At 41.0% G+C, this 15085-nt stretch overlaps 1 protein-coding gene and 1 long non-coding RNA gene across 2 annotated transcripts in view; both read left to right on the top strand.

Annotated features, from left to right (window-relative positions):
• Rab2a (RAB2A, member RAS oncogene family) overlaps positions 1–15085 on the top strand; it is a 64147-nt gene that overhangs the window by 19748 nt on the left and 29314 nt on the right. Inside the window, exon 3 of the mRNA XM_085677028.2 lies at positions 5495–5562. Within this exon, the coding sequence (XP_085533154.1) occupies positions 5495–5562 (68 nt within the window). The remainder of the gene's footprint in view (positions 1–5494; positions 5563–15085) is intronic.
• Positions 5600–10986, top strand: LOC146891389 (uncharacterized). Its single transcript, XR_015735081.1, has 3 exons — positions 5600–10088; positions 10419–10520; positions 10856–10986. It is a non-coding gene; the product is annotated as an uncharacterized LOC146891389 (long non-coding RNA).

The following is a 15085-nucleotide window of genomic DNA, read 5'->3' as shown; positions in this document are numbered from 1 at the left end:
AAGTATTTTGTGTGTCCCACAGAAACTGGGGGCCGGCCAGAAGAGGGCCATAAAGCTTTTAAGGAGGTGGGAACTTCTGCTTCTACACCACCCATTTTCCTCATGCCCACTTTATGCTTCTCTCTGCCTATTCCCAGTGGTTTTTCTGTTTGTTTGTTTGTTTGTTTTTGTTTTTCTGTCTCTGTGGCAAGAAATAGTTAACAATGAACAGCTCCAAAGTTGTATTGTTCAGAAGATTAAAGGTTTTTATAAATGTAAAGCCGGATTCTTTGGGAAACACTGCCTCAGTTTGGTAGAGACCCACTTAATAGCTCTTATTAACTTGGAACTACAGATGTGGGTCAGCTCATACCATACCCTGGGATCAGCTTGCTCATCTTACCAACTCTGTCCTGGTGGTGGAGATTTAGATGCATAGTCACATAATTACTATCATAATTCCCTAACCCTTAAATGTCAGCTAGTTGTCTTTTCTATTGCTGTGGAGAGACACCATGACTAAAGCAATTCATAAAATAAAATTTATTTAGTGGGGTTGTCTTACTTAGGGTTACTATTTCTGTGAAAAGACCCCATGACCATGGCAACTCTTATAAAGGAAACATTTAATTGTGGCTCACTTACAGTTCAGAGGTTCTGTCCTTTATCATCATGGCAGGGAATATGGCAGCAGGCAGGCATGATGCTGGAGAAATAGCCGCATGTCCTACATCTTACAGGCAGTAGGAAGTCAACTGACTGTCACACTGACTGAAGCTTGAGAAAAACCAAAGCTCAAAGCTGATCCCCCACAGGGACACACTTCCAACAAGACCACACCTACTCCAATAAGGCCACACCTCCTAATAGTGCCACTCTCTTTGGGGGCCATTTTTTTTTTCAAACCACCACAGGGGTTTAATGGCACACACCTTTAATCCCAGCTTTTGGGAAGCAGAGGCAGATTTACCTCTGTGAGTTTAAGACCAGCCTAGTATACAAAATGAGTTCCGGGACAGCCAGAGCTACATAGTAAGACCCTTCTCAAAAACAAAACAGCATAAGAAAGAAAAGTAAAGCATTTAATTGGGGACTTAACAGTTTCAGAGGGTGAGTTCATGATCATCATTGTTGGGAGCATGGTGGCAGACAGGCAGGCATAGTATTTGATCTGCCACTAAGAGTTTCATCCTGACTTGAAAGTTGTGAGAAGAGAGAGATTAATCTTGGAGAGGGCTTAAGTCATGCTTTAAAACTTTATGATCAGAGTTGTATTCCCCTAAAAAGCCAGCATAAATCTTATGGAAGATGAATGTGGGCATTTTGACTTTTACCTGCTGTGTTCAGGGAAACTATATTCAATGGATTTAAGAGTTTGCTACGTGTCTTCTTCACTCTGTTGTGCACTTGCCTTTGCCTCATGCATCGATAATGACTTACTTAAGCTTGGACTGAACTTTGCTGGTTTGAATAAGAATGGTCCCCATAGGCTTATATATTCGAATGCTTAGTCACCAGAAAGTAGAGCTGTTTGAAAAGGATTAGAAGGACTAGAAGGTGTGGCCTTGTTGGAGTGGTATTTCCCTGGAGATGGTCTTTGGGTTTCAAAGGCCCACACCAGGCCCAGTCTTTCTTTCTCTGCCTTTGGATCAGGATGTAAAGTTCTCAGCTACTGCTCCTGAGCTGTGCCTATCTGCTTTCCACTATGATGATCATGGACTAACTAACCCTCTGAAACGGTAAGCACACCCGCAGTCACATGTTTTCTTAATAAGAGGTACTGTGCTCATGCTGTCTCTTCACAGCAATAGAACAGTAACTAGGACTGTAACCAAGAAAGTGTTAAATGATGGAGGGTTTGAGAAGTGGTTCCATCATTAAGAGTACTTGATGTACAGTCATGAGGACCAGTGACACAGACCCTGTGTCCCAGTACCCACAGACACCTGAAACTCCAGCTCTGAAGGGCCTGACACTGTCTTTGAACCTCCATGCCTACACAGGCATGCACACCTGCATATATGCTACATACGCCCATACACCCACACTTTCACACACAAATAAAATCATTCTTTCGTTAAATATTAAATGATAGAAAAAAGGAAATAAAAGATTAGGGAATTAGAGGAAATAAAAGACTGGGTTAGTTTATTAGTCAGGGTCTCCACATACATACATAAAGGGGAGTTATTAGAATGACTTACAGGCTGTGATCCAGCTCATCCATCAGATGGGTGGCTATGAACAGAAGGCCCAAGAATCCAGTAGTTGTTCATTCCACAAGGCTAGATGTCTCAGCTGATCCTAAGTATACGCTGGAATCCTGAAGAAGTAGGCTATAATGCCAGTAAGGAAATGGGCTTGCTAGTGAGGGCAAGAGCAAGGAAACAAAGAGCAAGGCTTCCTTCTTTGTCCTTAAATAGGCTTCCAGCAGAAGATGTGGTCCAGGTTAAAGGTGGATCTTCATACTTCAGAAGATCTGGATTAAAGGTGTGTGTTACACCTTAAATATCCAGATCAGAAGTAGATCTTCCCACTTCAGATGATCCAATTAAAAATCCCTCACAGGGCCGAGCAGTAGTGGCGCATGTCTTTAATCCCAGCACTCGGGAGGCAGAGGCAGATGGATCTCTATGAGTTTAAGGCCAGCCTGGTTTACAAGAGCTAGTTCCAGGACAGGCACCAAAGCTACAAAGAGAAACTCTGTCTCGAAAAAAAAAAAAAAAGAAGAAGAAGAAGAAGAAATTCTCATAGATGTGCCCAGTCATTTTTGGGTTTTAGTTAATTCCCAATATAGTCAAGTTGACAACCAAAATATCCATCACAGTTAGACAATATCCTTATATATAGTTTATCCTCTATCTCTGAGAATTGTTAAGATGAACCGAAACAGCTGTCTATAAATAGCTTTATAATGAACTGGAGAAATGGCTCAGCCATTAAAGGCTAGACTTACAACCAAAAGTAAATACATAACAGAATTATATTGAAAACCCAGAGGATTGCCTGGAGCACCATCATCAATGTGATATGGAAACTTAAGCAGTGATGTAAATACTGATTACATGGTTGCTTGGGTCTGCCATGAGCACAAGCACACGTCATAGTCTCTCAGTCCTTCTTCCTCCGCTACAGTGAACCTGGATCCTCTACATCAGCTGCCTCGTGTCCCAGTCACAGCCAGGACTTTGTTCACACTGAAGTCTAGAGCCCCTCGAGAATTTCAGTTTCACACATCTCTCTCATCTTTCCAGTGCCACCTGGAACCGTTGGCCGCACCATCTTTTCATCTGTTCACTTCCCTGCATACCAGGCTAACTTAACCGTATCACTCCCATAAGCACTCTACCCTCCTCCTATCCTCCTGGTCCCTTCTCGGTTCCTTTTGTTTTTGTAAACAAACATAGGTTAAATCTGACTATCTGCTCCATTTTTGCATGTGTACCATTAGCCAGGGATGGAGAAAAACATGCTAACAAGTCTCATTTTTAATTTCTTAGACACCAGCTACAGGGGAAGCTTCTGTATTTCCTGACAGTCGTACTTTATTTCCATTCATCTGAAAAACTGCAGCCTGTTTTCTTGTATTTGACCATGCAGTACTTTTCCTGTTTTCACTCGCATTTGATTACCTTGGTTTGTATTTCATTCAGAAAATAAGGGCAAGTCAAGGAACTTTTTCACAGGTTCCCAGCAGCCCCACCTAAGAGCACTGTGCCCAGGAACTGCTCACTTGCTTACTCCAGATGCTGTGGAGGAGCTGGGAGATCCTAACCACACACACACAGGCGCCCGCCCTCCTTAGCCTTTCTCCTTTAGCCTTTCTCCTTTTCTCACAGCAAGCATTGTTAACTTTTCCTTTTTTTTTTTTTTGGTGATTATTATTTATGGCTGTTTTCTTTTCAATCATTTTTTTCATTTTAACAAAATTCTTCACAAAAAATTATCCACTGTGATTGATGTCTCTGCCTCTCTTCCCCTCCTCCACCTGTCTCTCTTCCTATTTTCTTCCCTTCCTCTTTGATAGTGGTGGTGGTTTTGTTGAGACAAGATTTCATATAGTCCTGTATGGTCTTAGATCCAATATGTAGCTGAGGGTGGCCTTGTCTCACTTCCCAAGTGAGAGAATTAAAGATTTGTACTACTATACTCAGTTCTTACCTGATCTTCCTTGAACTCTGTCATTAGACCCCTCCCCCTGTCTAAATATACACCTCTCTTAGATGAATAGACGCCTGAGATGTCCCAAATGGTTTCCATCTTGGTGTGCTAAAGAGTTCAGCTTACCATTTACCAAGTTTATGGATCAAAACAACAAAAAGTAATCATTATCTTGCCAGTTTTAATTTTTTTGTGTGAATATAGGTATATTTTGTAGACTATGAAGTGTTTCTGTGAATGTAGGCTCAGCTGCCAGGCCTAACAACCTGAGTTTGATCCCAAGGACTCAAGTGGTTGAAATACCTTTTGGAAGTTGTCTCTGATCTTTTCCATGCACTCTGTGACATACACGCATACACACACAAAATGTCTATTTACACACATACACACATACATAGTAAATAGAAAAATTTTGTTTATCTGTTGGCTTCTTTGAAGGGCTTTTGTGCCATTGGGTGATGGTTTTATGTATGTCTGTAGCCAGAACAGATATGAAAAAGTACATATGCTATGAATATACATGTGTGCATAGATGAGCAGATGTGTAGTCACTATTGTATTTTCTGTGGCATAATTTTCCAATTTTGCATTTTTTATTCTAGTCCATCATAACTCCTGGGTCTCTTTTCTCTAGCGTGCCAGTATTACTGAACCCGAAAAGCATGAGTATCACCAAGTTTCTGTGTGTTAACAGTGTGCAACCCAGGAATAGAATGTATATCATGGGCGACAAATCACCTTTCTATCTCACCCTCGTGGTAACAGCTAGACGATGGTAGAGGGCTTTTCTTTGTTTTGTTTTGTTTTGTTTGGAAGGTCTCTCACTACGTAGCTGAGGCCGGCCTTGAACTCCTTATTTTCCAGCCTCCCAGTGTCAGGATTACAAGAGATTACAAGTATGTGCTACCGTGCCTGACTGTAATTGTAATTTTTTTTTTTGAGACATGATCTCTCTATATAGCCTTGGCTATCCTAGAACTCTTAAGCCAATCTGCCGTTGAAGTCAAACGTCCACCTGCTTCTGTCTTCCAAGTGTTGAGATTAAAGGCGCATACCACCAATCCAGCCCTGTAATTTGTTTTTAAACAGTGCTGTGTAATCTAGATGGCCTCAAACTCATAGCAAGTGCCAGGAATACAGACTAAGTGTCACTCCTGGCCCATGTTGAACTATCTAGAGTCAGGTGGCTCCAGTTAAGTGCTAGGAAGTTCACAGAGTACCTCTGACTCAGCTTCTATATTTTACAAGGTTAGCAGCTTGTTTATCACATACCCTGAACAAACATTTGTGTTTTAGTAGTTGAGTGTAAAGTACTTCACTAGTCCCTTAACAAATTATTTTCTGTTCTATTCAGGTGTAGAGTTTGGTGCTCGAATGATAACGATTGATGGGAAACAGATAAAACTCCAGATCTGGGACACCGTAAGTGGAGCATTTGTAAAAGTACCTTGCATGCTTGTTTACTGTTAAATATATTAGACGCAGAATTTCTACAGCCCTGAAATGAAATGGACTAGATAGGATTTTTCTTGTTATTTAGTGATTTCGCTATGTGGGTGTGCTTGTGAGAACTGAGGATTGGTAGACAATCTGAGCGACTCCTTTGTGGTCTGAATAGTAGTGTGCTTTTACATGCTTGCTGATGTGTATGCGTCTCTGTGAATTTGCATGAGTACATGTACACCACACGCATGCAGTATACACCCGTGGAGCTAGAACAGGGCATTGGCTGCCCTAGAACAAGTAGAGTTACAGGCAGTTCCGAACTGTCATGTGGATACTGGGAACCAACCCAGGGTCCTCTATAAGAGCAGCAATTACTCTCAACCCCAGAAATTGCATTTTTAAGAAAAATAGTCACAGAACTAAATTTAAAAAAGTAAATGTGATATAAAATAAAAATACCACTATTATGTACTTATTTGTCCTGGAAGCTTCATTTACTAATTTAAGTTTGATTCATCCTGATCACTTGAAGTCTCATAACTTAATATCCTATTTCCATCACTATCCCCATTTGATAATTTGAAATGTTTCCTAATATGAACTCAGAATAAGCAAATAAATGATTTGAAACTGCAAACACTAGTCTGGTTACTGCCCAGCTTTGTGATCCCTCTTGCAGTATACTCAGGAACCTGGTTTTCCTTCTTAAAAATGTTTTAGATGCATGAAATGGAGTTACAGTGGATGCCATAAGGCACCAGTTGCCAGACCCCTATATACTTAAAAAGGACCACAGAGCACTTAACTTTTATGGAGCATCAGTATAATTAGTGCTACATTAAAATGGAAATTGGGAAACTTACTAAATACTCGGGTTTTTTGCTTTCATTGCTTATAAAGTTATAAGACTTTATGTGTATTAGGCAAGTGTCCTACCACCGAGCTATATCCTTGTCTTAAAATAATATTAATAAGCTGTTTATTTATTAGGATAAACAATACAGCACTTGTGAATATTAATCTTACTTTCCCAAAGCAAAATAATCAGCTATCTTTTTTAGTGAAAAGATTGATATAGTGTTAAGTTTTGAAAATCTCTCTATCTGCTTAGTACAACATACTGGGGTCTCTAGTCTCCTTCTGCATCAAGTGTGACATGTGTTTAGCTGAAGTTTCATGCAAGTAAATGACTAAATCACGAGTTGGTACAAGACTTTATGAAATACAGGGGATGTAATTATCATATACCCATGTCTGTTTTCTTATATTCACTCAGTTTTAGTTTCTCACTTGACAATGCAGAAGCTAAGAGAAATTAATCAAAGAAAATACCCAGTCTAAGCCTGCATCGCCGAGACCAAGCGAGTTGCTGAAGGTGGTTACGGGATTTTGATTTCCTGTTTTTTCCCCATGTGTGCCACAGCTGTCCTTCAGATGATAGGCGCTGGCTCTGTCTGCTCTGTCTTGGAGTTCCCCCTGGGACTGTGCATTCATTCTTAGACCTTCTCACCCCTCGTTAGTGGAGAGCTGACTTATCTATTTCTTAAGACTTTCCTCTGTGAGCCTTAGTGCTGCATATGATATATGTACATGTTGATGTACATGTGTGTGTTTGGGGATGCCAGAGGTCATTGTCAGGTGTTTTTCTTGGTCATGGTCCACATTGGTTTCTCTGTGTGTCAGAGTCTGGAGTTCCTTAGTTGTACTAGGCTGGCCAATGAGATCTAGGGCTCTACTGTTCATATCTCCCTCTACCCCAAAGTACCATTGTCATAAACATAGCACCATACCCAGTTTTGTACATGAGGACTGGGTATCTGAGCTCAATTCCTCTTACTTGGTATGGCAGGCACCTTACCAGCTGAGTTGTGTTACTGGCCCAACACTTTGATTTAGATTTTCTTGAGCAACATAACTTTAATCAAAACTGCTAGGAAAGCCTGGGCACAATGGCACACACCTGCCATCCCAAGCACTTGGGCAAGGGGTGAACGTGGGAAGATCAGAACTGAAGATCATCTTCAACTGTATGGTGAACTAGAGGCCAGTGGTGGACTACATTAGACTTTGTCTCGGAGAACAAAACAGAAAAAACAAACAAAAACCTACATGGAAGAGCCTGAAAGTCTATTTCATAGATCAAGTGCTTGCCTAGCATGCCTAAGAATCTGCGTCCCACCCCTCGTGCCTTGGAAAAAGCATGATAAAGATCTCTCCTAGAGACTTAAAAGCGTGAACTCCAACCAAAAGGAAGTATTTGCTTCTGCATTTTTAAAGTATTGCACAAAGTAGGGTGCTTACTTAACTGTCAGTCCAGCCGACTGGTCTGTACATTCAGGTCAATAATAGGCTCGAACTCTCAGACTTATGTCAAGGTGGAACAGAGCCACATCTGTGGGCCTCCACACTTAACTTTAATGACACACATCGTTCAGCAGTCTAGTGTGAGCTAGACTTATATTTCCTAAGCATGTCCTCATACCTTCAGGAAGAAAGGAAGATAGAAGAAACCCTGTGTTTCCACTTCCTCCAGCAGGACAGAGGGCTCGTCTGCTCCCTCTGTTTTCACAAGGGAGTCTGATGCCTTGGAGACATCATAAGCATTAAGGAAGAATTCCAAAGTTGAAATTGCTCATTAATTTCTTTTTGAATGTATAACTTAGCCAGATGTGGTAATGACTCACCTGGCTAAAATGATCCAGCAGCATCCAGGGACCTTACGGCAAGGAAATGAAAAGTTCAAGGCCCGCCTGGGCTTCATAATGAGACCTACTCAAAAAGTGGGGAAGAACTGGCTAGACGGCTTAGTAGATGGAGGTCCTCGCTACCATGGACAGCCTAAGTCTGATCGCTATCACCCACATAATAAAAGGAGAGAAGCTACTGCTGCAAGTTGTCCCCTGACCTCCACATGTGCCAGTGCATGCCCTCTCCCACCCACATGCGCCAGTGCATGCCCTCTCCCACCCACATGCGCCAGTGCATGCCCTCTCCCACCCACATGCACACTAAATTAATAAACTAAATTAATAAATAAATTAATAAACCCACATGCATAATAAATTAATATGTATTAATAAACATACATAAGCCTGTATGTTGTCTCTTTAGGTTTTGCCTTACAGATAATCTTAATACCTCAGTGTTTTTGTGTGTTCACACCCCCAGTGCCTCTTATTTGACTGCACTCAGGACCTGTGCATACTAGGCAAGTGCTCCACCACTGAGCTACTTCCCCAGTCAGTCTTTTCCTCTTATTTTATGATTTTTTCTTTCTTTCATACTTGAATTGCAAAAATCTTCAGTGAATGATATAAGAAAAAAGAGTGCTTCCACACTTAACTGAGTGAAACAAGGCTTCCCTGTCATAAATGTTCTTAGTGCCTCTGTTTATTTGGATAGCTTGCTGTCTTTGTAGTGGTTTGAGCCCTGTCTTTTCCTTATCCAGAATAGTTTCAAAACTGGAGTGATCTGTGGAAAAGTAAAGGCTGTGCATTGTTTTGTCGATCTTAAAAAGTTAATATCCTGCTGTGCTGGGGATTACACCTATAATCATAGCGTGCAGGAAGCTGAACAGGAGAATAGGAGTGCAAGTCAGTCTGGGCTATGGGAGACTCAAAATAAAAAATTGTTCTGTCTCCACACACCATGTTCAAGTCACTGAGTGTTAGGATGCTATTCAGTATATGTCCATTCTAGTCCTCCCAAATTTTAAAAATAACTTGTCCTTATACAATTTACATGTCTGCCTTCTTTCCTTCTTGCTTTCTCCTTTAATTTTGTTTTTGTTTTACATTGCCAGAGTTTCATTGTTGGATGAATGGCTAACAATCAGAGATAAGTTTTTACTGTAACACTGACTCTATAAAGATAACATTTTGAATGGATAGCTCTTTGGAAACAAAATAACACGTTCAAGTGTCTGCTATAAATAAATGTGGGTTAGTCCTGATGGGACCAAGAAAAGTACATTTGTTTACTGTGTCCGGCTCATTTCATCAACAGTGTTAGGCAGAACCACATGGGCAGGCTTTCGAACGTGAGGAGAAAGACTGAAGTGTAGAAGTGTAGAGTGGAGTTGATAAGTCCCTCCCTCAGCTTTGTACAAACCTGGACATTTTGAACTGCTGTTCTAACGAAACAGAAAGTAGATGGATAGGTGGAGGGGAAAGAATGGGTTTTTAGGAAGAAAATTAACCAGAGAAACAAAGTCAGGGATATTCAGAATATTGGTGATGATACCAATGGGAAGAAATTGGCTTTGTAAGCCAGAGCATATGTGTGTGTGTGTGTGTGTGTCGGTCCATTCATTCAGCTTGTGTTTTTGAGACATCTCATTGGCCTTAAACTCTTTCTACCTTAGCCCCTTCTCCAAAAGCCGGGACTGCAGGCCTTCACCACCACACTCAGCTGTAAGACATTGATTGAACATGGGAAAAAAGACCACACTGGGTGTCAGGCTTTGAAGCTGGAACTTCAGGTCGTCAGCACCACATCCAGCTGTAAGACATTGAACAAGAAAACAAAGGGACCACTGGATGTCAGACTCTCAAGAGCTTTGAGTTATTAGGAATTTTTTAACAATATCATAATGCATATAAACTTTTATAAAGTTTTATTTCATGGACTCAGTAGAGGAATGGCAGCTAAATTTGCCACCGTTGGCATCCTGGTTACTACAGAATTGGTGTCAACAGGGAGACTAAGACACATGGGAAAGCCTATTCTGGGAGTATTTGAGTATTGTAAGGAAGGTGACTTTGGTTAGTTGGTTGGTTGGTTGATTTGGTTTGGTTGTTTTGTTTTTTGATTTTCTTTTTCATTCGAAACAGGGTTTCTCTGTATCTCTGGTTGTCCTGGAACTCACTCTGTAGACCAGGCTGGCTTCGAAGAGATCCACCTGCCTCTGCCCGCCCTGAGAACTGGTATTAAAGGTGTGTGTCACCACCACCCAGTTTATAAGGGAGTTTTAAATGGAGCATAGGGTCAAGCTTCTTTGGGTTATCAATCCTCTCATGAAAGAAGCAGCTGTGGAATTCTTTGTGTACAAGCATCCATGATTGTGCTCTTCCCACAGAGCAGCACTGTAGCTTGACTGAGAATGGCCCCCATAGGCTCCTGTATTTAATTGCTTTGCCCCAGTTGATAGAACTGTTTGGGAAGGATTAGGAGGTGTGGCCTTGTCGGAGAAGGTGTGTCACTGGCGGTAAGCTTTAGCATCTCAAATGCCCATGTTATTCCCAGTTAGTTCTTTCTCTTTCCTTCATAGTTATTGTCTCAACATGGAAGCTCTCAGCTACTGCTCCAGTGCCCTGCCTGAATGCCTGCTGCCATGCTCCTCGCCGTGATGAACATGAACTAGTGCTCTAACCCTAACCCCAATAAACTCCTTCTACATGAGTTGCCTTAGTCATAGTGTCTTTTTTTTCTTTCTTTCCCTCTTTTTTTTTCTTCAAGAAATTAGGCTTGCTCTATTGGATTCACCCTCCCCTGTAGTTGAGTATCTCCATTTATGTGTGTGAGGGAGAGGGAAGCAGGGAGCACTCTGAGTTTAATTGAGGTTGCTGGCAGGAGCCTGAATAAGGATCTGTTTAGAGGAGCGTGAGTACCTTACCAGTAGCTATACCCATGAAGAGATTGTCTCTCTTCGTCACAACCACTGACTACATTTATATCCTTAGTGACAGATGGGGCCTTGTGAGTCTACCCACTCTATATAGTAGGTTCAGTCTTTGCAGCCGTGTGCTGACAGTCACAGCTGCTAAGAGTTCGGGAGTGCAGTGCCACATCCAGAGAAGGCACACACAACACTCTACCTCTTCCTCCAGCTCTGATAGTCTTCCCTTCCCATCGTCTGCAGTTTTCCCAAACATTGAAGGAGATGATAGATAGCACCTTCTGCTACTGGGCCAGCCAGTAGAGACTGCTCAGTTTCGCTGTGTCCTGTAGTCGAAGCATGTGCATGTCGCGTCTTTATCAATAGATGGTTTTGCCATCTAGTTATGTTGTAGCCAACAGCTGTGGCAGTAGCTGTCTTCTTCTAGGGTCTTCTCTGACCAGCAGTTCCTTTGGAGGTGGGCCACCCCTGGCCCTGGGGGTTTTGCCTAGTAACGAATGGCTTCTGAAGGGACACTTTTATTTACTCATGCAGAATGCCTCTTTTAAACTTCAGGTCTCACCCTGTAGCCCTGGCTGACCTGGGACTTGCTATGTACTCTAGGCTAGCCATCTTGTGAACTTCCAGGCAATTGTGGGAGTTCTAGGATTGCAGACACAAGCCACCAAGTCTTGTTTATTGTAGATTCTGAGGATCAAACTCAAATGTCAGACTTGTGTCACAAATGCCTTTACCAGGCAAGCAGTCTCTTTAACTATGTTTTAGTTTTGAATTAGCTTATCAAGTATCAGGTCTGGCTGACTTTCCCTTTGCTCCTACCTCACCCTGCATTTCTCTCTGCCCCTCCCTACATAGTTAAATATTTGGCTGTTTTGTTTGTTTGATTGTTTTTTAAGTCAGCTGCTTTGTGAACTAATTGAAACTCCTGCTCTGTAGTCCCCACGTCTAACCCATGTGATTGGGTTTTGCTTTTTGGTGGTGCAGTTCACTTAGCGATCGATAAAATTGTCGTTCCCTTTTATAGCTTTATCTATCATGAATCCCTTACTACAAAAAACTTCTGGCCTATTTAGATATGAAGAGGACATGTATTTCCTAGTTCACTTAGAATTTAGATCGTTAAGTATTAAACTACTTTTTAAAACTAGATTACTTTGCTTTAATATGATCAAGAGAACTAACCATTGGGCTAGTTTTATGCCATTAATGTATGTATGTTTGTTTATAATTGGCGAAGCCATAATAAGTACTTTAGGTCACATGTATTTTACAGCTGCTAGTGCCATTTCCAGAGATCATGCCAGAGTTTTCTCAGACTTTTCTGTTGTGAGTCAGGTATCAAAACCCCAAAAAACTTATGAGATAAGAATTGCTTATTAGAACATGATAAAGTACAAAGATGGATTGGTAGTCTTTGAGTGTGATGTGTTTTTGATGTTTGTGTGACTTCAGTGTGAAATGGCAAATTATACAAGTTACTACTGTTGGGAACCCGTTGTTTGCAAAGCAATTTGAGAGGAATGGAGATAATTTATAGAAGTTTGCTGTCATGCTTAATTTTATTTCCTTTTAACTGTATCTTGCCTGAGCTGGTTTGACATTTTTGCTTATTGTAATATTTTTCTAGCATTATGTTTATCTTTATTCATTCCACAGAATGTTCCAAAGAAATCATTCTAGTGGTTCTCAACCTTCCCAATGCTGGGACCCTTTAATATAGTTCCTCATGTATTGGTGACCCCCCAAAATAAAGCTACTTTATAACTGTAAATTTGCTACTGTTATGAATCGTAATGTAAACATCTGATATGCAGGATCTCTGTGAAAGGCTCATTTGTGCCCCCAAAGGGGTTGTGACCCACAGGTTGAGAACCACTGTTTTCAAGAATGCTTTTTTTCTGCCATTTTAAATGAGACTTTTTACATGTATATTTGCCTGCAGTTTTTGTATGCATGCTTGAATGGGTGCCTGTGTTGGAGAATCCATGTGCCTACATGTGTGCATGAGGATGCCAAGGGGGGTTGATGTTGATGACTCTTTGCTTCTTTTTTTTTTAATTTATTTATTATGTATACAATATTTTGTCTGTATGCCTGCAGGCCAGAAGAGGGCACCAGACCTCATTACAGATGGTTGTGAGCCACCATGTGGTTGCTGGGAATTGAACTCAGGACCTTTGGAAGAGCAGGCAATGCTCTTAACCTCTGAGCCATCTCTCCAGCCCTGGCTCTCTGCTTCTTTACTGAGGCAGGGTTCTCACCGAACTGGGAGCTGGATGCAATTAGTCTAATCTAGCTAGCCAGCTTGCCCTGGGAATCCCCTTGTCTTTTCCTACCAACAACTTGGCTTATAGGCAGTCTGTCAGCTCTGCCGTGGGTGCTGGGTATGTGTGAACTCTGGTCTTCACACTGCTAAGCTGTCACTAGCCACACAACTTTTGTTTTGAAATTGTAATACATATCCTTTTTGTATTATTTGCCATACAGTTCTTTCACGGTATACATAATTTACAATAAAATGAATGTTTTAAAGATATACTTAGTTTTCCCACACTAAGCAATTGAAGAAATTTCCCAGTTTCATTGTTAAATACAGAGTTGAAACACACATCTCAGTAAATGCACCTGTAAGCCCATCTAGGATCTTTTTGTTATGTTTTATTTTGTTTTTGCTATGTTTGAGACATGCCCTCCTACGTAGCCTAAACTCTCAGCCCTCCTCCTACCTCAGCCTCCCAGGTGTTGGGATAACAGCATGAGCCCCTGTAACTAGATTTTGTTTTGTTTGTTTTTAACCTCAAACTATGTGAAAGGAACAGGCTGTTTGTACAAGTTGTTTTTTGTTTGTTTGTTTGTTTGTTTGTTTTTTCATGCGATGGCTTTTGTCCTCTCATTCAGCATAAAACTTTTAACTATTAGAACTGGCTCCTGGAGAAGACTTGTTAACTTAGATCTGGGGTTATTGTCATTGAATGAGAAGTGTGTCTGCTGTGTGCAGTGGAATACTAAGCATTTTGTGCGTGTAGCTGAGACATGTGCTCATACAGTTTGACTCAACAGACTTTTCTAAGTGCCACATGAATACCGAGACCCAGTTCTAGGCCCTAAGAGTGGGTGATACTCGAGAAGGAGAATTTTCTTGGAGGGTCAACAAGAGAAGATGCTGGAACATACTGACTGCATTTTAGAACAAAGCAAAATATGACAGATTTTATATTTACATCAGAAAATCAGGACTAAGAACATGGAAACTCTGAATATTTTTCAAGTTAATATATTTTAAGTACAAAATTACTGCTATACTCATAGCCTTCCCCAGCCTTTCTTAGTAGAATGTTAATACCACAAGATAAAAAATTATTGAATTTGACATAATCTCTTGTGCCTGTTTCACAGGATATAAAGATGACTTTTACATCCGGTTGCCTCTTGACAGGCATTGTATATCAAATGCAGAGAAAATTGATTGTATGAAGAAAAATTATATAAATTCAATTCAGAACCTTTTTCTGTTTTTCATAAAATGATTGCTCAAAGAATTCTATCCTGAAGCTGTTGAAAGCCCACTGCGGTTTATGGTGTAACTGATCAGATCTGCATCCTTGGCCTTGTGACAACCTTTCCACCAGCAGATGGTGGGCGTAAAGATGGCATTCATCATTTATTTACAATGGGCTTTATTTATTCTAGTGTCAACAGCTGCCCTGGGGAGTGGGTTACTGAATTCAAATGTGAGGCTCTGGGTTATTTGCTTCCTTTCAAATTTGTCTTCAGAGCTTAGTTGCTAGGAGTCCATTCTGTGCCCCAATAATGATTCATGTATTGTGAAGCCATTCAGTAAATTGGGTTGTCAGGGATTGCCAAAAAGGGTTAGGGGTCTTG

The sequence above is a fragment of the Myodes glareolus genome, chromosome 16, assembly GCF_982192425.1.
Source record: "Myodes glareolus chromosome 16, mMyoGla1.1, whole genome shotgun sequence".
In the NCBI taxonomy this organism is placed as follows: Eukaryota; Metazoa; Chordata; class Mammalia; order Rodentia; family Cricetidae; genus Myodes; species Myodes glareolus.
The sequence above is the reverse complement of the archived record's forward strand: the minus strand, read 5'-3'. Positions and strand labels throughout refer to the sequence as shown.